Below are 24,210 nucleotides of genomic sequence, written 5' to 3' on the forward strand. Positions count from 1 at the left end.
ATTTTAGAGGATCATTTTTAATAGTATTACACCATCATCAAAGAAACTTACACAACCTGTTTTGGCTCAAGGAAAAATAAAAGTTTTTTTAAAAAAACTCTTCCGTAGACTCAAAATTGAAAGCATAAGCCATATCTGATCTCACTTCACGAATTAGATCTGTGACGACTTTTGCTAAACATGGAAAAATCACCACATACTAAACTCTATAAAGATATAGCTTTCACCCGATTTCAGGCTGGAAACACGTTACAGCGAAGCGCGCCCCCAGACAGGAACGCGCACGCCAGGGCACGGTGATGAACCACCTGACCTGTTCGGTGTGTTTTGGTTGGCAGATTCGGCTTCACAACGTTGAACAACGGCGCGGTGGGTCACGTGACGGCATCTGCTGCTGCTGGCTGAGCGAAGCGTGTTAGCAGGTAACAGAAAGAAAGATTTGTTGTGCTAATATTATCGATTTAGAAGCCGTTTGAACGACCTAAGCGTCTTATCGTATGATTTTTAAATTAGTTTAAGGAAAACCGATCGCCTGATTCAGAGAAACCGTTCGTCCTGTTCGGTTGATAGCTAACTAGCTAATTCGCTAGCTAGCCAGCGTTGTATCCGTACTGTAGTACTGCATTGTATGCGGACGGGCCGTTCACATGCCGGGGCAGTTAGCCTGCTTCTGATATCTGTCGTAGCTTAACATTAACAGGCCGCGCGTTTTTCGACAACTTTTCTCCATCCCTCACACGTATTGCATTCCTAATACTAAAGTATTGGACACCAACCGTTGTAAACGTTAATGTAACACGCGGCTTTTTTCCGTTTCGTTTCAGCTTTGTTATCCTGCTGGTAACTTTAGTTAAATCTGCCACTGAGGTTAGCGCAAAGTGACTAACGTTAGCTTTTCTCTTGATTTACACAAAAGGGCACATCTTCGCACTTGTCACATTTGTTTTTTTTTTTTTTTTTGTTCCTGTGTCAGTGAGGCTATACAAACAGCAATCACATTGGCGGACAGGTTAATTAATTACATGGTTACACTGCCAATATCTTGCCAGTAGAATATGGCATTTTAACGGTTGGAATCGTGTGTGTATCGCACACGGAACAAAGACAAGCGGCTAGCCAGGCTAAAGCTAGCGTGAGCTAGTTGACCTAGCGCTTATGTGAACGTTAGCAAGTGCGGCTCATATTTCGGTCGAGCTTCTTTTAACAGTCCACCTAAATAAGATTACGATTGAGTCATCACTTACGTTAGATACAGGCGACTGAAAAACACTGATAACACTAGCTATATATACAGTTAACACTGCCTTGCTGTCTAACATTTTTCTGTCAGTCAACATACGAGTGGCAGACTATAACGTTAGTATGATCTCATTTGTTGTGTTTCCACGCTGACAAGTTGTCAGTTAGTAGTATTATTAGCTGACAACCAGTTACTGTATGTAATATAATCTTAACTCGGGGAAGTTGTGTGCTTTCGATTTCCTTGGACACCACACCGTTTAGCCTGGCTTAAAGTCCAGGTTTCTTTGAGGTTACTTTTTTTAATCAAATGGCAAATGGCTGTCGCTATCCTGACGTCGTCGATGGGTAAAAAGTGTTATTCATACGACCCATAACATATGCTGGTGCATACTCATGGTTATTTTGTGTATGAGCTTCAAGAGGGTTGTAAGTTGACACCTGGACAGTCCCCCCTTGGCTGGCTAAATTTAACCGGGGAGGTGGGGTGCGACAGATGGGCTTATAGTCTTACATGGTATAGGCCTACTTGACAACAGTGAGTCTCGGTCTGCTTATATTAAGTGTATTGTACTGGCTTTGGACATTTATTCTGTATTATATTTTACTAGGAATTGTGATGCAGTGTAACTTACATGTTGCTGTCATTTCACTTTACCCCCCCCCCCAGATTTTTCTATTTTGTACATACATTGTTTTGTATATACTGTATATGATGACTTCAGTGGTCAGCAATCAAGCCCGGGGGACTCGGGACAGAACGCTGCCCACCACCACACAAACAACACAGCCACAGAAACAGATACAGGTGGGTTTTCACCATTGTGCCTACATACAGAGTTGCATACAGGCCTAAGGAATTGTCTGAGTCAAATACCTGTTTTACCTCACTTAGTATTGAATGTCATCATACTGATATTGAAAGTAAAATGTGTAATGAATGTAAAATGTAATTTGACACTCTTAAAGGATTTTAAGGTGACTACATCCTTCACCAGGACTGTAGTATCTTTCATGGAAATAAGTAAATAAAACCCAGTGTCTTGTGGTCTAATGTATTGCTTGAATACAGATATGAGGCCAGGTACTGTGTGTTCCTGTTGTATTGTTTCTTACTGAACTCTTTGTTTACCAGGCCACAGCAGAACAGATTCGTTTAGCTCAAATGATCTACGACAAAAATGATGCAGACTTTGAAGACAAGGTCAAACAGGTAGTGCATTTGTGCATATATAGTATATAGTCAATTAGTTTTCTGGATGACCAGCATATCTTACTGGATTCTTCGACATTGGGACCCTCATTGCATCATATGGTGATCTAACTTAACGGTCTGTTTTGCACACTCACAGCTGATTGAGGTAACTGGGAAGACTCAAGATGAGTGCATGGTAGCCCTCCATGACTGCAACGAAGATGTAAACAGAGCCATCAATTTCCTGCTGGAGAGCACCTCTGACACAGTAAGAGTCTATACACACATGCACAAACCATATTCATACACATATTGTGCTTGTGTTCACATGTCATATGGCAATTCCTCTGGGTTTCTGCAGATACTGGAACACCGTGAACCATGCAAAATTTTAATCACAATATGGGTGTATTTTATAGAGTCAGTCTCATTCTTTGGTTAACCTCTGTCAGAACTCCTGGGAAACTGTCGGGAAGAAGCGGAGCCTTGGGAAAGAAGGAGGACCCTCAGAGATAAAGGAGAGCAGGGAGAAGAAAGGAGGAGAGAGAGAGGCCAATCGTGGACGTGGGGGGTCCAACAGGAGGGGCAGAGGCATCAGCCGAGGGCGTGAAGGTAAGAAAGAGACCAAAGATGTTTGTCCTGTCTAAGAGCCTGGATTGTGTAGATGTATGTCCTTGTCACTCTGTTTTAAAATGGTGTTCTAGGTATTTGATGCGTCTTTGACATTGACAGTTTATTTTCACTTTTATTGCTAAAAGTATTCCGAGTGTATGGAATTGTCTACTCAGCTTTGCTCAACTTCGATTTCTCTGCAGGTTTAATTAAAAAGGCTCAGAAGTCTTTCTCCCAGTTGAGTATTAATAATGAGTTTTTAATACCTTAATTTCCTTGTCCCTTTGTTTCTTGTTGGATTCCAGGTCGGTTAGAGGAGAATGGGTTTGAGGTGGCTCCTGGAGAGAGAGGGGGAGACCGTGGACGCAGGGGGCGGGGCAGAGGTGAGCGAAACAGAAAATGACACCTCTTCAAAGTTTATTGAATACATTGTCATTTTGTTAACAGTGAGTCCAAGCGTAAAGTTGGGATGTATAAAGATGATTGGGGGGTGTGTGTGTGTGTGTGTTACTTTGTTACTTGAATTTTCCAAAAGGCTCTAGTCCCATTAATGTAAAGAGATTTCAAAAACTGCAGGATAAAAACTGAAATGGGTTTTTCAAAAGTTTGGTAAACCAAAACATTGTCAAACCAAATCAGAATGGGTTTACATATTACATATGACTGTGGTAGACATAGAAAACCTCTACCCTGTAGGTTTGCTGCATGCTTAGATGTCTATTTTGGGCAACCCTTTCCACCGTTTGAGTAAACATGTCAATGAATTTAGGCAAATTGTAATATCGTCTGTTTGTGTTAACTGCAATCTTTAGATAGGGATTTTGGTCAGATGTTGTTGTGCATTTTTTGGTTATGTAGCTGGCAGCATATCTATTTGTGTCTACGGTCATTTAGAGTATTGCAGCACTCAACATATGTGGAATGTGCTCAGACCCTGCAGCTGCTTGTGTGTGTGTGTGTGTGTATTGGAGGGGGTTGTAGTCAATAGATAGAGATTGTGAAGGTGGAAAGTAGTAGAATCTGACTTGATTTGTAGCTTTCTTTGTAACAAGAAGTGGTCTAAGAATGGCTACGTAAATCGGGGCGTGATTCAAAACAAATTGTGTCAGATGGCCTGTTATGCTTTAACAGCAGATCATGTACTCTCCTGGCTGCTTGTCTTTTATGAATAACTGTAAAATGTCAAGTTAATACCTTGAACCAAAAGTAAAACTTCACTTCAGGATTTTCTTTGGCCAAAAAACAGATCTTAGACAGGCTGTCTTTGGTCTAAATAGCCTAACTGTTACCTCCCTGGCCCATGTTTGTATGTTTTGACAGCACAATTTGTGTGATATTTCTGTGACAGTGTACTGTATTAGTTTACTTATTGAGCACAATCCCAAAGCAATGCCACGTTTTAGAAAAACTCAGGTATAGAACACGATAGAAAAGAAACTTAGACATGTGCATGCAGGTATGGTTCTAAACAAAAACAATTAGAATATTGTCTAATGCCCGACAAAGGTCAATGACAGAAACATTGCTTTTTTCATTAAACTTATTGCTGACTGTGTGTGGAAGTTTGATGCCGTCTTTAAAAAACAAAACAAAAACAAAGGCTTAATGAAAAGTTGAGGTTGAAAGTGACCAGTCAGCCGAGGTCATTTGGTTGTTTTGTGTGTGTCCACAGGGGCAGGGGGTCGCGGTAGAGGAAGAGCAGCTGCTGGCAACAGGTTCTCCTCCCAGGGAATGGGGTAAGAGCATATGCTTAGTGTAAATATTAAGCCTGAAGTAGGATGAGGAGGTGGTGATGGTGATTACAAGCACATATCTTAAAAACAAATGTGTGGAAAATTAAGTTTCTGAATCTCCTCATTCAGTAGTGTTAACAGTAGCAACAACAGACCAGATGGTATTCTCTTCAGTTTCCCTTATGTTGGCTCACCTTCCCAAACTCTTCACCTTTCCTGTTGTCTCTTCTTTCCACTCTTCTTCTTTCAGCACCTTCAATCCTGCGGACTACACAGCTAACTCTGGAGCTCGCCAGGAGACATGGGAAGGGGACTGCAACGAACCTGCTGAGGGAACCAGTAAGGAAATAACATAAGATGTTACTTTTTGATGCCATTTCCTACTTGAGCTGCGGAATGGCTTAATTGTCATTGCTTAAAAGTGTCAGCCTCATCTAGTGTTCACTTGCCCCAAATCAGCGTGAATTTCCAATTTCAGGATTCTAGGTGCCAAATAAAACCAAACGAATCTGCACATTGGATTTAAGGGCTTATAACTTTGGTGTTATACTAAAGCAGTCATGGTGCTATATTTTGTATCACTGCTTTGGGACGACTGATGGTTGCTGAGAGCATATCATGAGTGTGTGAACATGGCAACACTAACTTGGCTGCTGTTCTGTTTTTTAGGAGCATGGGGAGGCAATATGGAAGACTGGATTTCAGAAGACTGGACTGAGGATGTAAGGCTCCACTTTTTAATGATCTGAAAGGGATCTGCAATGCTTCAGATTGAGGGTTTACATAAAGTTTGTTTACTTACATTGCTTTAAATCTGCACTGGCTTGCTTAATGTCTAGCTTTATTGGCTACTGATGTTAACTTGGTTGTTTATATACCATACAGTACATATGCCTATATTAATCTGATGGATGACTGTTTGTTCTTCCTGTCCTTTCTCACAGTTGTCTGAGACCAAAGTATTCACTGCCTCTTCTGCTCCAGCAAACCACATCACACCTGGACACAAGTGAGTCATCCTCCCCAAAGTCCAGTCAACTTAAAACACTACAGAGAACACGCTTTATTTTGGAGAATAACATTTTATTTAATCTGTGCTGTTATCTTCTCCTTGTCGACCGTCCTCAAACCTCTTTTCTCCCACTCTACCTGCTCTCTTGTCTCTTGCTTCTCAGCGTGGACCTGGCTAGCCTACTGCCTAAGGCTGGAGTGGCTGTCGGGGTTTCAATGGACTCTGACTTAGGGGCGATAGTCGATGGCCCCTCAGCCGAGGATTTGGGCCAAAGCCTTGTGTTTACCAATTCCCACCACAATGGACGCACTGCAACACACAGCTACGCACACGCCACAGCCAACAGCTACGCCCATGCCGCTTCTGCTGGTACCACCTACGCACATGCTGCACTGGTACAGACAGCCACGCATTCACACACTTACACATGTGGAAGCACCAGCAACCACATTACACGCATCTTTGTGCTTACACACTATACTTGTTTTGCTTCTGTCATCCTCCCAGTCCTCAGTCCTGGGTTCTGGTTTCGGATGCCTGAATGTACCTAAGCCGGGACCTGCCTCTGACATCAGGACATCAGAGCAGCTCAATGGTCCTCGGCTTGGTCAGAGAGCCAGTCAGATGTTGGCCTCCACCAGCAACGGTAGTGTTTCCAAAGATGCAGGGCCACCTCCAATACAGAACCCTGCTCCTGCCTCCTCTCCCTCTCTAGAAGTCAAGGCTCAGAGAGTTGAGAATGGTCCTGTTACTGCCCAACACTGTAAGTTCATCTGAAAGTTAAATAAGAAATCAAACACAGAAATTTAATACATGTCTATTAAATCTTAAGTAACTGTTCTTGATGACAAAAATGCAAGAGGTGCACTGCACAGCAGTACAATAGTTCTATGAATATATACATTTATTCCCATTCTCTTCAGTGGAGATGAAGCTTCAGCCAGAGCCATCAGCGGTGCTCAGCCAGCTGGCTCAGAGGCAGCAACAGTCCTCCATCCTTCCCACCACAGAACATGCTCCACAGGTCCCCACCCCGCCAGGTAGGATTGCAGAACAGTATCATACAATGCCATTAAAGTTGTGAAAGTCTGCATAGCATACCACATGACATTAGAGCTGCAACTCAACTAATTATTTTCATAATTAATTGGATTAATTAAATAGGAATGCCAGCAGCAGCGGATCGTGCTGCATGACCAACTGAGCTGTTTAGTAACTGTGAGAGCAAACACATCTGCATTGTTTGTCGATTTGTGCTGTAAGATCATGGCAGTATGGCCATCTTCATTATGTCTTGCTCTGACAATTTGTTTTTATCCTAGTGCTGTGTTTTTAACAACATTGTGAATGGGACGCATTCATTCTCCTTCAGGTCATGAGTCCTCTGTTCCTCTTGTAAGAGATGGAGCTTCTCCAGGAGCGAAGCTGCCAGTCATGGAGCCTCCCATCACAGAACCCCCTCAGCGGCAGTTAAAGACACAGAGACGCAGAGTACCGCCTCCCTCAAAGGTAAGCTCTTCTGATATCTGAACCTTTTCATCAAACAAAAAACCTGTAAGAACCTCCATGCAAAAGAGCAATATTACTTGCAAGACTGAAAGAAGTAGAAGAAACTGGAAGTCTTATCAATAATTTATCTGCTCTCACCTGCTTGATGAGACAAACCAGCTGGCTGACTGGCTATGTGGTAGGGACAGAGAGGTAAAGACATTGGAGTTTACAGCTTGCGGAAACTACTTTTATTCAAAGATATGTTGTCAACAAACACGGAGGGCACAGATATGTATACAGTCCTTTTTGAGTATATCCATCTCATACATATGTTTTCTACCATAGCCTGCTTTTCTGCTGCTTGAGTCATAGCAGTTTATACTGTAACACATTCAAGTAGCTGTTCAGGACTGTTTTTACTGAACGTGGCTACTAGCCAGTTATCATCTACGTTCATTTTTTAAATAACTCATCAAATAAAATAACTTATTTGCTCACATTTTAACTTGATTTCCATAATTTACAATTTTTACACACAGTACAAAAACAAATTCAAAATAATCAAATTGATTAAATATACTGTCCCAGTTCTACTTAATTCCCTCTTTGTCTACTCAGATCCCGTCGTCAGCAGTGGAGATGCCAGGCTCAGCAGATATATCTGGCCTGAATGTTCAGTTTGGAGCTCTTGACTTTGGGTCTGAAGCTGGTAGTGGAACGGTAGACATGGCACAGACAGAGTTGGCCAGGGAGCAAGCCCCTGCTCCAGCAGCTCCAGCACTCATGCCTGGCCCTACCACTCTTCCCACACAGCAGCCACAGAGCAGCCTATTCTCCAAGCCAGGACCTGTGAGGTGTGTGTGTGTGTGAGTTGTTTTGAATTGGTGTGTGAGGCACAGGTTTGTCTGAGAAATTTGTACCTGAATAAATTTTAGAAATATTTGAAAGTTTCTTACACATGTGTACATACATGTACAGCAACAAACATCAGACAACATTGCCTCGTCAACCAAAGCGCATGCTGAGTCACAAAGAACAACTTCTCAGACATATAGCCATCTTTTCTACATACATGAATCCTAAGAGCATGTTAAAAGTGTTTCATTATCTTCACAAAATTGAGCTCAGTAACACTTGTTCTGTTAGTCATGCAGGAGACACATTTATCATTATTTGTTCACTTTTGGCATACTTCTTTTGGGTACAGCCCTAAAATAATAAAACCCAGGGTCCATTAGAATACTTTTAAGATAATCTTTTCTATTTTCTATCTTTTTTAACCTCCCAAAAAGATTTTCTCACTGCATTGCCACACACAATTAAATAGTGTTCCTTTCATCTCTGTGCATTTTGTACACAAATCTGGGATTTTGCCATTATATTGATTTAATTTGACTGGAGTCATATTATTCTCATTAACCATTTATACTGTAACAATCTTAGTCAAGTATTAATTGATTGCGTATGGGCCTTAGTACATGCTGATTCCCAGTTCCCTGATATGTTTCTAGGTCTTCCTTCCACGCATTCCATTTGTACCTTCATACATTATTAATTTTGTACATGTGTGTATCTGTCCAGCATGAAATCTTAGCAACCATTCAAGATAGAGCTATGTAAAAAGCAAAGCACTGCAGCCATGGGCACATCATTTATCAATGAGTTAAAGGGGTTTGGAGAATGATGTCTTAATTTTAGCTCAGTTACAGCTAGAAACGGCTTGAATTAAATTAACCAGTAATGATACATTCTGCCTCTACTTCTGTCACATTCTCAGTATGTTTTATTGTATATTTATCTATCTTTCCCCATCTTCCTATCTCTTGTTCCTGTGAACAGTGAACACTTGAGCAGTTTACCCACCTTACCCTCAGCCGTATCAGATCCCAGCTTCCCCTCACCATCGTTGGGTTTACCTAGTGCCACACCCTCCCCCTCCTTGGGTCTTCCCAGTGCAGCAGCTCCACCCTCTTCTACAGCCCCTACTGCAGCTAGCCGTGTGGAGAGCAGTGGTTCAAGGTCTCTGCCACCTCATCTGGGCTTCTCTCAGAACAAAGATGTCCCTTCAGCTGCTGCTCTCACGGTGAGGATAAACCTTTTTCTCTCTGTATACATACAGGATCCAAAAGGATGTAGACCACTGCTGACTTCACTGTTATTTCTCGAAAGCTCACTGTCCGCTTAATCCCTGGCAAAAAGCTGAATGATGAAACTAAGACTTTGATAATTTCTTCTTCTCATAGAATGGCTACAGTGGCATGAAGACGCAGAGCACACAAGACTGTAAGTACTCTCAACATTATCAGTTCTAGAGAACTGCACTGGAATGGCCAACAAAATCCAATATAATGAATATTGATTGCTAACTGCACCCGACAGGAAGTGGAACGAGTCGTTTCACTAAGAGTGGATGAGGTTTGATAAAGACCATGACATACGCAACCCATCTTTCTCATCCAACTTTGTTTTTATTGTTTCATTTTATTCCTCCTCCCACAATTAGTTTGTAACATCAACACTCAAAAATGAAATGAACCAAATGAATATCTCATTTTTTGTTTAAACCAGCTACGTCATCGATGTCTAGAACAGTGAAAACGGAGTCTCCCGTTATGACGAGTGATAGTGGCCCTGGCCACCACATCCCCTCCCCTGCAGTTACACCTTCCCACTCAGCACCCATCCCCTCGCTCAGCAGGTAAAGGATCGTTCAGGCACAGTGTGATATATACTTTTTTTTGTGTGTGTGTGCGCGTGTGCGTGTCCGTCCCCTTTTTTTGTCTGGAGATGATGATGGTTACAAGCACATATCTTAATCCTTTATGTGGAAATACCTTGCACTGAATCTCCCATCATTGCGCTCATGCCTCTTGGGCAAATTAGTTTTGTTGCTTTATCAGTTTTAAGCTGGATAACCAAATCACTTTACTCTTTCTAGTCACGTTACCAGTACTCACTCATCTGGATCGGCCCTCGCCACAAGCTCCTCCCTCACTGTAAGTGTGTGTACATGCTTGCAAACAGACACAAAATTACTTTAACATCACTCTGCAGTTGTGGTAATAAAAGAACACTTAGTTGTTGTTTAGTTGGGTTATTTGAGTGCAGGACTTTCATTTCTGATAAGCTCTGAAGCTTTGAGGAAAACATCCATGCCTTGACCTATGAAATAGTTGCTAGTTCTCTTCTCCCACACCCTCTCTGCTCTTGTCCTGTTCTATCAGATAAGTAATGAGGAGAGCAGCAGTAACGGCAACCTCCATGCTTTTTCATCGTCGTCCAGCCAAGTGGTCAATCCCGGTCCCTCAGCTCCGATGGCTGTTAGCAGCTCAGCCACCAATGGTCTGCACCCATCTGGCGCACCGGGACTAATTCCTAATGGCACAAACGCCACACTCTCAGCTGCAGGCAGCCGCACGGCACCCCTGCTCACCACCACCTCCGGTAGGCTCATAGGTCCACACAGGAATCACATCACCATAACACAGGAACAAAAGATTCTTTAAAAACAAAAAACAAAACATGTTCTTCAAATACAATTCCTCTTGTGTTGTTTAACTTTAATTTACAGTAAATGTAATGACACTCAAGTAAGACTGTACGGATCTTTACGAATGTATCTAGATAATGTAAATATAAATCACAAGATAATTGATTACTTAATTAAAAATTTAATTCAAGTCCAAAAATCCTCCCTGTTTGTCCTCTTTGCCAGGTAAAGCACCTCCCAACTTGGCCCAAGGAGTGCCGCCTCTCCTGGCCAACCAGTACATTATGGGCCCTGGTGGCTTGCTCCCTGCTTACCCGGTAACTATACACTGTCCTAATCTTTACTTGTTTGTGTATTAATTAGGCCCCTATTTTGTTTTTTAAGGGAAAAAAGGATTGAATCACTAAGAATAGATGGGTGTTTGTGTCTTTCTCAGGGGATTAATCTACACAGAACTGTTTCACATCTTTGTTCTGGCATCAATCTATTTGTAAGGTTTCATGTCTGCAAACCTTAAATCAAAGAGCCCTGCATTTACCATGAGTGTGTACATTGAATTGAACAATTCCTTATTCTATAGAGCTTTTCAGTGTTGATGATGACTGTGTTTTAGTAGGTTCTGATCAAACATGACGTCTATGGAACGCACTGAGACACTGACTAAAGCTGAGTAGAAGCTAAAATGGGTAGAAGATAAAACTAAAATGGAGTTTGCAGGCAACAGATAGGTTTAGTAGAGACTCTAACATGGTACTAAATAATCACCAGTTCTTCCCTCCATTACGTTTATTTCAACAGCAGATCTATGGATACGAGGACTTGCAAATGCTGCAGTCTCGTCTTCCTATGGTGAGTCAGTTGTGTTTACTCTGTCATGTACCCTACTGCATATTACTTTGCTTCTAGGTTGTTGGGTTTTTTTTTTTTTTTTTGCAGCATTTTAATTATTCGTGTCCCCCCCCTCTAAACAGGACTATTATGGTGTAACATTCCCTGGTACTACAGCTACAATGCCTGGAAGAGATGGCCTGGCCAATAATCCATATTCTGGTAAGTCAAATTTATGTTTAACTGGAGTTTCTGAGTTGATATGTCTACTGACCTTGCATTATGTTTCAATATAGGCTGTTAACTCGCACTGACACTGAACAATTGACAGAATCACTCCCCATTACATAAAACAACATATCTGTCTGTCCATGATAATACTTTTGTCACATCAAGTCTGAAATTTTTCTTGCATCACAGCAGCTCCATTTGCAACATAACTTAAGAAATCAAGAAACAGAGATACATAACATTACAATCACAGAATATTCAAGGCCCTCCAACGTACATTTGATCTGGGATTAAGCTCCAAATATAATTTTAGGATTGACTGATGTACAAAATAGTGCTTGAGTCTAACCATATTAAATCGTGGAACCCTCTATCTCTGGTTTGATAACAATTTCTATTCACTGTTCAGGATATGGTTGGGGTCAGAGACGATGTTGTTGGCCAGCCTGTCTACATTTATAGCAGTAATTTTTGCACTTGAGCATATTAAGTATATTGATTACATCAACATAGTGATTTTGACTTATCAGCAACTGCGCTGAAGTACTTAGTTTTTCTTAATTCAATGGTTTCTTTGATAATTCACGTTAGCTCTTCAACACACTGGAGAAGGAATTTTAGATTTTTTATTTTTCAACCTCAGTTTTGTCTTTTCTATCATCATTTTCTGTCCAGGCGAGGCGACAAAGTTTGGCAGGAATGACTCTTCGTCTCCGGCTCCCCCAACCAGCCTGTCTACAGCCGGGGTGCAGTCGCAGCCGCAGCAGGCTCCCCAAGCAGGAACACAGGGACAGGGACAGAGCCAGGGTCAGCAAACACAGAATCAGGCCTTCCTCAACCCGCCTCTGCCCCCTGGCTACGGATACACTGGTAAAGAAAAGCACAATTATGTTTAATGATAACTATGTTGTAATGTATTTCCAGTTAGGGCCGGGCAATTAATCAAATTTTATTTTCAGTTAAGATTTTGGCTTCCAACGATTATGAAAACAAGATAATCAAGATAAAACGATTATTGTGCCGCGTTCTGTTTCGCAGTGATGGTCTCGTTTTGTCTTGTGTTATAAATCCAGCGAGCCCCATTACTTTACCAGCAGTGCGTTTTCGCCCCTCCTTAAAAGCCCAAACTCACTCTCAGCCAGCCTGTGGCAGGTTTAGTTCAGCTCGAGCCAAGATGACAGGGGGGGTTATAACTGCTATAAATTGCTAGTCACCATTATTACCTTAAGTCTATGGCATTTTACACTGCATAAATTTAGCCTAGCGACTAGCAGACTTTTCCTCTAACTAGGGCTGCAGCTATCGATTATTTTAATAATTAGTAAGAGTATTCTATCGATTATTCCATTGATGTAATTGGATAAAAAATACTTTTGCTTTATTAAAGAGCAATAGTAAATATGCAAAAGAGAAAATAAGACAGGTCTCTTAAAAACTAATCCTTTTTTATATAAAATCTACATTTGTATTGCTTAAATTGCATACAATATCTGTCAAAACTAAACCCGTTTAGTGTATATAAGTGCCTAAAAACAAACACCTTTTGCTTTAAAAAGGACACTTTCTGTCACTTTCTCTGGCTTGTCTCTTCTCTGCGCCCCTCGCTGTTTTCTCTCTTCCTCCTTTTTGTAATCCGCGCTGTCAAATCACACCAAAGACGCTCTGAACCGTCTCGGATCACACGCAGCATAAGCGCCTTGTGCGACAGTAATAATCATCCATGCTAAACACAGTGCGTTGTATGTAATTTAATTAAATGAAACAAACAAAGCTTCGATGCAAATAATTTGAATCGATGATTTTTAGTAATCAAGTTACTTGTTTTTGCCATAATTGCGGCATCCCTATTTCCAGTTTCCAGGTTTAGTTACCATCTTCCCTCATTTTATTTTTTGGCTTCTAGATTAAGTGTTTATAAGGCGTCTGTTGAAATATGTCAGTACTTGAAGCTAAAATTTAACAGGTTTCTGCCAGTAAAGCCCAAGGCTTGTTTAGGAAATGATTATTTTCAATATACCAAAAGTGAAAAGTGATTTTATGTTAATGTAGACACAAAGTCGATTTGAGTTTGTGTAGACCGTATTAATGTAACGCTGCCCATTAACAAAAGAGCCCTTCTCATCGTTGTTGCTTAAAGACTTTGGCATTAGAAATCTGCTTTCATTGCACTTGCTTTGTTTTTCTAACTCGCCATCTCACAGGTCTGCCGTACTATGCTGGTGTACCGGGGGTTCCCTCAGCCTTCCAGTACGGCCCCACCGTCTTTGTGCCTCCTGGTTCGGCCAAGCAACCTACAATGGGCCTGGCAAACCCCTCCAATCAGTACCACCAACAGCATCAGCCCAGTTACGGACAGCATGCATATGGTGCAGGTAAGACCAGGACAAAACAAGAAGACTCTGTCTGTCATTGCTCTGACTGATGTTGTTTTCAGACAATTAACACAGCACTTTTTTTTTTCCAAGTCAAGTAATGGTAAATGTTTTCTTGTGAAGATTATATCCAGCGGTTTTAATTCAGCTTTTGAATAGTTTTAAAGTGGTCATATTATGCTTTTTCCCTTTCCTTTATTGTTATGTATAATTTTTTTGTGCAGTATGAGGAAAAATGTTTTTCTGAAAATTAAACCATGTAAACCTATTCTGGTACAACCCCAAAATATAATTATGAACCAGAAAATGAGCATAATATGACCACTTATTTGAACTATGGCAGCACAGGTTTATCTTAAATTATTAGTGCCAAGCTATCACAGTACCACAAACTGTCACAGCAACTTGCCACAAAAAGTAGTTGAAGGTTACTTGATCGACTTCAGCAGTTTGACTAGTTATGGTGATATTAGTGGGTTAACTGGCCAATTACTTCTGTCTTATGTGTTTTGATGCTTAAAAGTACACAAGCTACTGTCTTCTTACAACAATATATTAGTCAGACAATTTCTGGTGTCTCATGTATAGCAACAGTTTGGTACAGCTATTGCAAGAGACACTGGGTGTGTACAGAGACCTTGGCACAAATTAGGTGTAAAGGGGGCAAAGAAAACCCTTCCAACCCTTTATACATGTACACCATGTGCTGCATGTGTGTGTGGAATTGGGCCTGTGTGTGTTTTTGTGTTTTTTGTTTTTTTGTTTTTTTTTTGCTTGTGCTGCATGCATAGCTCAAACCCCCTGCTGAAGTTGGACACAGCTCAATATAGACACGGCAGCCATTTTAGTCAGGTTACCTTACTGCCTCTCTCTCCCCTGCCCCCCTCTCTCTACTCCTCCCATCCTCTTTCCTATTCCTTTACTTCTCTCAACCTCATCTGTTCTCCGTCTCCTTTCTCTTCCTACCCCATCCCTCTCCTCTGCTCGCTCTGCCTCCTCTCTTCCTCTATGCTCCTCCTCCTCCTCCTCCTTCAGCCTTTGATGACCTGTCTCAAGCCCACGGTGGGGAGTACAGTAAGGGAGGGTACGGAGGCTCTGCCCAGTCACAGGCCAAGTCAGCGGGCAGCGGTCCAGGGAAAGGTACACACAAATGTGCGCACACTCTAACAACACACACAGTCAGTGGGCATTTTCCTGTGGGGAAAAACGGATGTACTCACAATTACAGATGATTCAACAGTCGAGTGTTCTGGAGACAGGTGTGTAAATGCACGTGTGTGATTGCACTTTGATGTGCACATAAATGGACATGTGCAAAGGGGTAAAAAAAGTGAGAAACATGCCTCTGCACCTCCTCACTTAATATGCTTCTTCCTACTGGCTGGCCCCCCTCCTACTAACAGTGGAAATGAACATTCAGTGCTTAATATTCATTTGTCAGTGAAGTGACAGTTGTTCTTCTTCCCCCATAACCCCTTGATTTTTTTCCCCTCTTGTTTGTTTTCTCCTTCCCTTTTTGCTTCCCTCCTTTCCCTCTTCAATTCCAATCTTTTTCTTTATTTCTTTCCTACTCCCTCTATTCATTCTCCCCTCAGCACCAGGACTGTCAGGGTCAGGAACCAGTGGAGGAGTACCTGACATGGGAGGTTCAATCTACAATAAAACTCAGGTGAGTGATTTGCTCTGCTGTTGTATGTCTGTGTTTAGGTCAAGGCTTGATGCGTCTGCTTGTAAAATAATAGTCTTAAAATCACACAACTTTTATGGAATGCTAATTGAAATGTGCATGATTTGCATTTAATTTATTTCTAAAACTATTGTACATACATGTACTTGATCAAGGTGACATGTATTTGCGCAATAGGCCTTTATTTTAACCTCTTGTCTTCTCTCCGATCTCCTCAGTCATTTGACAAGCAGGGCTTCCACACGGGGACACCGCCTCCCTTCAGCCTGCCTTCAGCACTGGGGGGAACGGGGCCCCTGAACCCTGGGGGTGCTCCTGGCTACGCCCCTGCTCCCTTTCTGCACATCCTGCCACCGCACCAACAGCCCCACTCCCAACTGCTGCACCATCACCTCACACAGGACGGACAGGTAAACTGAAGTGTCAAGGCATACATCACATTCTGCCCACCCAGGATTTCACGAAATAAGTTTGCATCATTACAAGTGTCTTGTAAATCTGGGTGTTTGTGATTTTTGTCCATTGTATTAGACACCCATGTTTTCTGAAGAACTGTGACCTCAGCAAGTTGTAGTTAGCTGACGTAGGTGAGCAACCAAACAAGACTGCTCCTGTGCATTAACCTGCATGCTTGCAGTATTCAGAACTTAAGAGGCCTTTTTGACCAAATATTCCCAGGAACATTTTTCCCCAAGAACTAAAAAGTCAGGCACTAAAAGGCTTTTGTTTGAGTCCGTAGCATTCATCACTGCAAACTCCACCCTGATAATTCCTGGGCCCTCAGAAAGTACTACCTCTGGAACAGATATTTTGAGGGGGCAGGAACCGCGCCGCAGGGACCAAAATTGGATCTGTAGTTTTCTGCGGGTTGTGCTAGTAAAGTTGAGTCCCTCCAAAAGGTTCCTGGAAATGTTCCTGCAGCTGGAACGAGCTAATAAACTTCATGGGAAATTAAATAAACCAGTTAGGTAGTTACTTGGTCTTCAACATGATTGACGAACTTCTTGTTCTCCGCAGGGTGGTCCTGGTCAGCGAAGTCAGTCCAACAGCATGCAGCAGAAAACCCAAGGCAACAAGTCCAGTTACGGCAGCTCCCCCTACTGGACCAACTGAGGAATGCCTCCCCTCCTCCAAAAAGGCTGTGTGTATGTGTGTGTGCGTAAAGCTAAAACAAAAAAACAAACAGACACACTACCGTCAAAATGAGCAACCTTGGGCCTCCTCGCCCCGCTCCCCCCACCTCCACAAGTCCTCATAAGTCTTTTGGGTTCTCTCTCTTCCCCCTCTTTTTGAAATTGGTTGTACATGTAAGATATTTATGTGTGTGTGTGTGTGTGTGTGTATATATATATATATATATATATATATATATATATATATATATATATATATATATATATATATATATATATATATATATATATATATATAAGAACATGAAATGTGGTTGCTGCATTTTATTTTTGAAGGACTTTTTGTTAACTTTTTTCAAAACTGCAGGAAAAGATTACATTAAGACAGAATATGATGATGATGGTAGTGAGAGTGAGTGAAGAAGATAAATGATCTAAAACTTCCTGTAAGAAACCAGAAAAAGGAAAAGGAGAGCTATAGCACTGATTGCATTTGAGGACATTTCAGATGGGGGTGGGGTTTATTATAACTAACTGCATCTGTCTTGTCTTTTTTTTTTTATACATAACTTCCTGAATGACCAGGTTCATCCCCTAAACTTCATTTTGTAGCTTCCTGTCTTTCCCCTACCGCCTCTTTCCCTCTGGAGGGCTGCCTACTCCTTGTGTCAACACCTTCCCTTTAAAGACAGACTTGCCCATCTAAATTTTATATTTTAATTTAATTTTAACCTTGATTTCCCTTGAAATAAAAGTTCTGAGCAGTTGGAACTCTGACTTGTCTGTGTGCGTCTTTTTGTATTTGTGTGTGCATGTGCCACTTTTTCACACAGGTTTTTCTAGACTGTTGGAAGTTCAGATGTAAGTTTTCTGATTTAATAATGCAGTACCAGAAATGGCAAATCATACAGAAACTTACAGCATAAGAAGGCCCATGCCCAATGATTTCACATTTACTTGTTCAAATAGAACAGTTTGAAACAAAAGACCCTGTTAACGTGAAGAAAGATGTAAATAATATTTTATCCAGATGACTGTATTGCATGTATATGGTTATATGGAAGCTATCACCACAGGCTGAAAACTTTTCATTTCATCATCTTATGTATACCAAAATTATTTTGGTATACATACTGTATGTCATTTGTTACTCAAATTAAGATCATGAAACTCATAAAGCAGAATCAGATATGACTAAACACCTAAAGGTTTTCACTTTATAATTTCTAATGACAAAGTAAAAATGTAAAGGTCACTCAAACCAAATCTGCAACTAATTTTTCTGTTGCTGCTGGCAAAACATTGCATTGTGTACCTTCTGTGATAAATTACCAATCACCAGCACATACTTAAGGTTGATAAGTGGCAGAGGATGGGCCCTTCCTTGTGTTTGCTTTTATTTATTGTGGTAAAGGCTGTGATCTATATATCTATTTTCTATTCTATAGTAGGTGCAGCTTTGTTCATAAGGAAATCTGATAGTTGTGGGGTTGTTTTGACCTGTTGACTGTGGTTTGTAGGATATGGTGATCAATGCAAGCAAATAGGATCGTAATTCAGCAATTTGATTTAATTAAATTAATTAACTGAAGTATTTTTGTTGCTTTGCCCTGAGAATCCATGGAAAAACTGTTTTATTTCTGCTGTAAATTTGCAAAGTTGTTTGAAATAAATAAAATAACCTATTTTTCAAAAGAAAAAAAAAGAATAGTTCCTTGAAACTGAAATTAACATTTTCTGTGATATGGTTGCCATAATTGTGTTCTGTCTTTTAAGCCAGTTGGCCATATGGTGGCTCAGCTTGAGTGAGACACAGGTGGCTCTCTGATTACAGTGAATCCATCATAAGGCACCTACTTTTCCCATGAAATGCATATTATATGATGCTATTAATAAAAAACTTAATACAAAATCAAAGGAAAGAAGATTAAATCTTTTTTTTAAATAACTTATTATGAACTAATTTGTTCCTTAGCTCATGACTCAGCACAGCACAAACTTTTTGTTTAAATGTGAAAAGAAGAAACAAAGAATGTGATTGTGCTGAAATCCTACAGTAATTCAGCACAATCATATTCATTAAGAAGGGACAAGTATGCAGTCATGCAGAATGAGGGTGAATAGATGTGGAAAGACAATGGTATGTAAGTTTGTCTGCACCTCAGTCATCCAGACAATCCCAAGACTGACAATACATTGTGGCAATATGATAATTTATATTTAAGAATGTAGCTTTATAATCAGACCCTACTCATGTGAGGACTGATGTTCACCAGTTTACCCATGATCATTTCTATTTCTGACTGTTGGTTAAACTTGAGGCTGGGCAAACTGAACAGTTCCTTTGAATTTAGTTGTTGAATAGTTGTTTTTTTGGTTATTGTAATACTATTTATTGATGTAATTTAATTAGTTTATTAGTTCTATTATTAAAAGGGCCACCAATAAATACCATAGAATCTGTTGACAAGTGGAACAAAAATCTGCTTGGATCATGGCTCCCAATTCAAAGTAACTGAAATCATTTTTTACACCCTTATTTGAGAACATCACATGCATTCCTAATGATACCAAGGTGTATTACATGTGTTATTATTTTATTTATCTCAAGGATGTTTCCGTGAAGGCAGAAGGATGGCTCTGTGAGTGCTGTGCAATGAAAATGCCTATAATTAATTAGTTGAGGAGTTGAGCAACGTTTTAGTTACTTTGCTTTAAAATGCAATAGTTTCTCCGATCATTGTGTAGTGAGGGAAATAATGTAACTCAGAGCTTACAGTTTCAGCACAGATAATGTGTTTGGGAACAGATAGAGAGTAATTCTTCTCCACCTGTAAAAGTGTAAATGGACATTAATGTGAAAATATTGACAGAATTTAACTTGTGTGTAATATTATCAATCACCACCAGATGGCAAAATATAGCTATGTCAATTGAAGTCAATTACTGGGTCCATACCATACACAGGAGTACTTTTTTGACACAAGAGGACAGACCAGGTAGTTCACAGCTCAACAGACCATAGAAAATAAATCCTCTTATTTAGACAATATCCTTCCATATTTATACTGCATAACATTGACCTGGGCACTGATGAAATGCACAGTTGTGAGTCATATTTGAGACACAATAAGATTGAATAAATCTAGTAAACACAGGCAATTAATACATAAATTAAAATAAGTCATGCAGACCAGTCAAACAAGTATGTGTTGACCTGTAAGAATATCTAAAGCTGAGATAATCAAACCTGACACACTGTTCTCACATTATTTTAGCTGTTTTGAACTCTGTGTTTTAAGTGCCATACCGAATGAGTACCATGGTAATTAGAGTTCCTCCAGGAGACCAAAGTTTTACTTGGCTATAGCACTCTGTCTCCCATGTCTTCCATCTCTCTGCACTGACTATAGAGAGTGTGAGTGCCCCCAGAATACCCTATATAACCCTGGTATACCGCTGACAAAGGGGAGGGTGAAGAGAAGAAGGGGAGGGTGGTGATAGGAGGTTGGGATGCAGAGCAGAGAGGATGGAAAGTCGGTGAGTGGCAGGTGCTAGTGTGGCCTAAGTGCAGGAGCCTACAGCAACAAGGTCAAAGGTCAAAGTGAAGTTGAAAGGTCAGCCTTAACTCCTAGGAAGCCCACCCAGTGAGAGATACAAATAAGTGTGTGGGGGCAGAGAGAGTGATGGGCCCTGGGAAATAACTGAAGGAACAGAAAGGTACATGAAGGAAAGAAAGAGGAGTAAAGACAAGATGTAGCATAGGTCAAATGGATAAAAAAAAAAAACATTCAAGTCAACCAGAAGAAAGCTCTAAAGACAAAAATGGATCCAGATTCATTGGACAAAGAAGATGCAGACAAAAAGGAGAACATCTGGAAAGGAAAGCAGAGCAAATGATAGAACAGGAAGGAAAGGCCATGATGGATAAATATGGAGACATGAGAGAGGTGTGGAGAAGCAGTGGTAGATGGGTAATTGCAAGATGCATTTGAATGCAAGAAGGGCACACATGTTTGATGAGACAAGAAAATCATGTGGGAGGTTCCCTCCTACAAATGTTGGACTTCATACTGAATGGACAAATTAGCTGTGTCCTTGGTGAATAAAGGTAGTTGGCCGCAGTTTCCTATTGGGGCCTACCATTGTGTTGTATCACAGAGGTTGTGTGGAGTTGTGTTTGGCCTAAACACATGATGCACCCTATTATTTCATTGAAGAGACACAGGAATGCCCCTCAGAGTGTTTGTTGACACTCATGACCGCTCCGCACTCAGATGTTGACAAAGACGTTTTGTTGGGGTTCACTCGGTTCACTCCCTGGAGAAACTCGGGGAGCTGTGAGGCTGTCACGCAGGATATCGCGACATTTTAGACCTGAATGGAAATTAGGGGCCCTGGTGCACAAGGTGGCCTCGTGACCTGGGTACTTGATTTGGATACTCAAATCAATTTCTGCTGTGTTTCGTCTCCTCTCCTTTTTTTCTTTAAATTACAAGCCCTTCCATCTGGCTGAATGAAGAACGATCACTGGGTGTTTTTTTTCTTTACTGCCTTTCATCTCCATCTGGGGGACCATGAGATGTTCTTGTCCCCCCGCTTGTTGTGAGATGTGACAGCGGGGTCCATTCAGTGAGAAATTGGCTGCAATTAGTGCAATTATGCTGATTTTCACTTGTGTCCCATGCAGAACAGAGTTTTCGCTGTGCACAGAGACATCCCCGGGAAACTGCTGCAAAACAAAAACCCATCAATCAACAAAGGCCTTGAATGAAAGGCTCAACTGCAGATAATACCAGGCACATTCCATAATGACAGCGTTTAGTCAGCTGTGACCTGTGTTGCGATGGGGGGCATGACATCTAGAGCTTCACTGATTAAGTGGAAATATGCAGTAAAGCCAAGGGCAGAAGGCCTTTCATGGCAGTGGTGGACGTGCAACCCAGGCATACAGTAAGGTTTTCTGTAAGGTGGTTACAGTATGACAGTGTTAAACACACCTGAGTTCAGCTCCTGTCCAGGGATTTAGCAGAGGGTAAACCCACTCAGTCTAATTAATCCACTTTTTGAAAGATATATTTTGGGCAATCTGACCGATGAACCATAAATCATGACAGTCACAACAACAAAAAGAATAATCAAACTGATAAATGTTGAAAGAGGGTTGGATGTTTTATGAGAGAAAAGAATAATTTTATGTTTTTTAATATATAATTTTTACGTCTATCGCAGTTTCCCATTAGATGATGACTGGAGGTCATAGTTTACCCAACTTTACATTGGTATGTCTATGTCAATATTGCCCAGGAGACTGACAAGGCATGCATTCAACAGCAGTTTTCAAGGTGTAGGAAGGGGGAGCAGTATCCAAAATGTAATGCATCCACTTGTTAACTGGTGGACTTTTTAAAGGGACATTTTAGTGGGGAAAACACCACTGCCATTCATGTGCAGTAGTTTGCATCAGATATTAAAATGTGACACACTAGCAAACATATAAACATCTCAGTCACTTACTGAAAACATGCAATATGGACTATATACTAATATACTGTAGGCTACTAACACAAAACAAGCCTTGAAAGCGATACAGTTTTCACTAGTATTGTCTTGTCTACAAACAAAACCCAAAAAATGTGAAAGATGTTATAATTGTTGTTGTTAATATTTTCAAAATGTTTTTATAGCAAAATATACACATTCTTAAAAGTGTAGCACATTACATGATGCCAAACCAATGATAATAATCTCAACATGTTTATGATAAATAAACTGTTGTTTTGTACATATTTGAATGCTTTTACATAAGTAAGATTATTTCTGATTAATAATGGGGCCAAAAAAGAAATAATCTGTTTTAACATGACTCTGTTCTGGTTCTTGAACTTTCTTCTTCTATATATCTGGGATTATGAACAATCTTAGACTCATGCTAAATAGGCTCAGAGCAGGGTCAGCGTTATGGTTACTCTGTAGAAATGCACCAATCTACAGAGTCAACCATATTGTAACTTTTGAGGTCAGTTGTGTTGTAATGCCTCCTTGCTATGGAAGTAGCCACATAGACTCGAACATGTTAACTGCATAATATACCAATTGTTTTAGAGCGTTGTTGTTTTGTTCAATTAAGCGTTATGACAATGAAAATAAAAACTAGGATAACTTCCAGTCAGTTTGGTTTTAACTAAATCATTCTTCATTTTACCCGGGGTTACTCCGAGGAAGTCCTTGAAGTTGGCCCCCAAGTGGCTCCCTGGCACCCAGTTTGACACCCTCTGTTCTGTGTTTGGTGGACGGGCGGTCAGCGGTGGATCCAAATGGAGTGTCTTTAAGACCCAGCGGAGCTCGGCAGGGAAACCCCGCGGCTTTAGTTGTTTCTACTCTCCAGAGTGTCAGCTAGTTATTTGTGGGGAGGCGCTGTAGCCATTTCGCCACATGAAAGCCCGATGAGCTGAACAACCAACATCCGAGTTGTTCGTGGACAAGAGAAATCAGCTTTGAGGAGCTCCGCGCGCACACAGACGTACACGAACTGGCGCGCAAAGACGCACGGCGCACAGACACGTACACTTCCCCCTCCTCCGCGTTGGAAAAAAGAGAGAGAGGAACAGAGAGAGGGCACACGTAACGCAAACTTCCAACTTCCATGTGGAAAGCAGAGGTTTGAGGATAGGGTATATTTTTTCCTCTTCGGGGCTCCGTTCCTTCCCCCCTCTCTCCCTCTCTTTCTCTCTCTCTCTCTCAGTGTTTTTGCCCGGATAGTTGTGTTCTATGAGAGTCTTGCTCGGCGAGAAGAGAAGTTTGGTTGTTTGCCTGGTCGGCTGAGGAGGAGGAGGAGGAGGAGAAGAGTCGGGTTAAAAGTGGAGGAAGATGGTCCGCAACGCCGCTTGGAGAAGAAGCTTGCTGTGCGTCTTGGCGCTCAGTCTCAGCTTTGCGTCCCCGCCGTGCAAAGCTCGGATTTACACCAACCACTGGGCAGTCCGGATAGCCGGTGGACCCGAGGTGGCCGAGCGGATAGCGGACAAATATGGCTATAGGAACATGGGACAGGTAGGTCGCCTATTGCTCCATTCAAAGTTGAACCTTATTTGTGTGTCTATTTGTTTTCTTGTTTTTTGTCAACTCTTAAAAAGGGGGCATGCCATGGTGGTTATTATTCCTTTACCAGTAGACAAACGATCCGAGGT

General features: G+C 41.2%; 2 protein-coding genes, 1 long non-coding RNA gene and 2 other non-coding genes across 14 annotated transcripts in view; 4 read left to right on the top strand and 1 right to left on the bottom strand.

The window, feature by feature from the left end:
* Positions 1 to 270: 270 nt before the first annotated feature.
* LOC122876848 (ubiquitin-associated protein 2-like) lies at positions 271 to 17,009 on the top strand. Of its 7 annotated transcripts, XM_044197648.1 has the most exons (30): positions 271 to 422; positions 1,910 to 2,047; positions 2,375 to 2,452; positions 2,592 to 2,702; positions 2,887 to 3,046; positions 3,352 to 3,429; positions 4,719 to 4,782; positions 5,030 to 5,118; positions 5,449 to 5,501; positions 5,724 to 5,788; positions 5,955 to 6,186; positions 6,299 to 6,554; positions 6,715 to 6,831; positions 7,164 to 7,300; positions 7,901 to 8,136; positions 9,122 to 9,365; positions 9,526 to 9,565; positions 9,851 to 9,980; positions 10,221 to 10,278; positions 10,507 to 10,726; positions 10,998 to 11,089; positions 11,571 to 11,621; positions 11,744 to 11,822; positions 12,507 to 12,701; positions 14,033 to 14,203; positions 15,239 to 15,355; positions 15,799 to 15,872; positions 16,109 to 16,300; positions 16,422 to 16,477; positions 16,908 to 17,009. In XM_044197648.1, the coding sequence occupies exons 2-29, from the start codon at positions 1,952 to 1,954 to the stop codon at positions 16,446 to 16,448; spliced, it is 3,462 nt and encodes a 1,153-aa protein (XP_044053583.1). In that variant the 5' UTR covers positions 271 to 422; positions 1,910 to 1,951; the 3' UTR covers positions 16,449 to 16,477; positions 16,908 to 17,009. The 7 variants fall into 7 exon arrangements, with proteins under 7 accessions (XP_044053583.1, XP_044053579.1, XP_044053582.1 ...); XM_044197644.1 differs by lacking the exon at positions 16,422 to 16,477 and having other exon boundaries at positions 272 to 422; XM_044197647.1 differs by lacking the exon at positions 16,422 to 16,477 and having other exon boundaries at positions 272 to 422; positions 15,239 to 15,343.
* Positions 4,824 to 4,905, top strand: LOC122877084. The gene has a single exon (XR_006378187.1). It is a non-coding gene; the product is annotated as a small nucleolar RNA SNORD121A (small nucleolar RNA).
* LOC122877085 lies at positions 10,061 to 10,137 on the top strand. The gene has a single exon (XR_006378188.1). It is a non-coding gene; the product is annotated as a small nucleolar RNA SNORD121A (small nucleolar RNA).
* Positions 17,010 to 17,305: 296 nt separating the features above from the next.
* On the bottom strand, positions 17,306 to 23,356 carry LOC122876850. The gene is made up of 2 exons (XR_006378142.1): positions 23,229 to 23,356; positions 17,306 to 21,755 (listed from the first exon to the last, which is right to left on the bottom strand). It is a non-coding gene; the product is annotated as an uncharacterized LOC122876850 (long non-coding RNA).
* Positions 23,357 to 23,426: 70 nt separating this feature from the next.
* Positions 23,427 to 24,210, top strand: part of pcsk5b (proprotein convertase subtilisin/kexin type 5b) — a 78,526-nt gene continuing 77,742 nt past the window's right edge. For all 4 annotated transcript variants that reach the window (XM_044197637.1, XM_044197638.1, XM_044197639.1 and 1 more), the window contains exon 1: positions 23,427 to 24,073. In XM_044197637.1, the coding sequence (XP_044053572.1) occupies positions 23,894 to 24,073 (180 nt within the window). In that variant the 5' untranslated portion in view covers positions 23,427 to 23,893. The remainder of the gene's footprint in view (positions 24,074 to 24,210) is intronic.

Source organism: Siniperca chuatsi, linkage group LG5 (assembly GCF_020085105.1).
Source record: "Siniperca chuatsi isolate FFG_IHB_CAS linkage group LG5, ASM2008510v1, whole genome shotgun sequence".
Lineage (NCBI taxonomy): Eukaryota > Metazoa > Chordata > Actinopteri > Centrarchiformes > Sinipercidae > Siniperca > Siniperca chuatsi.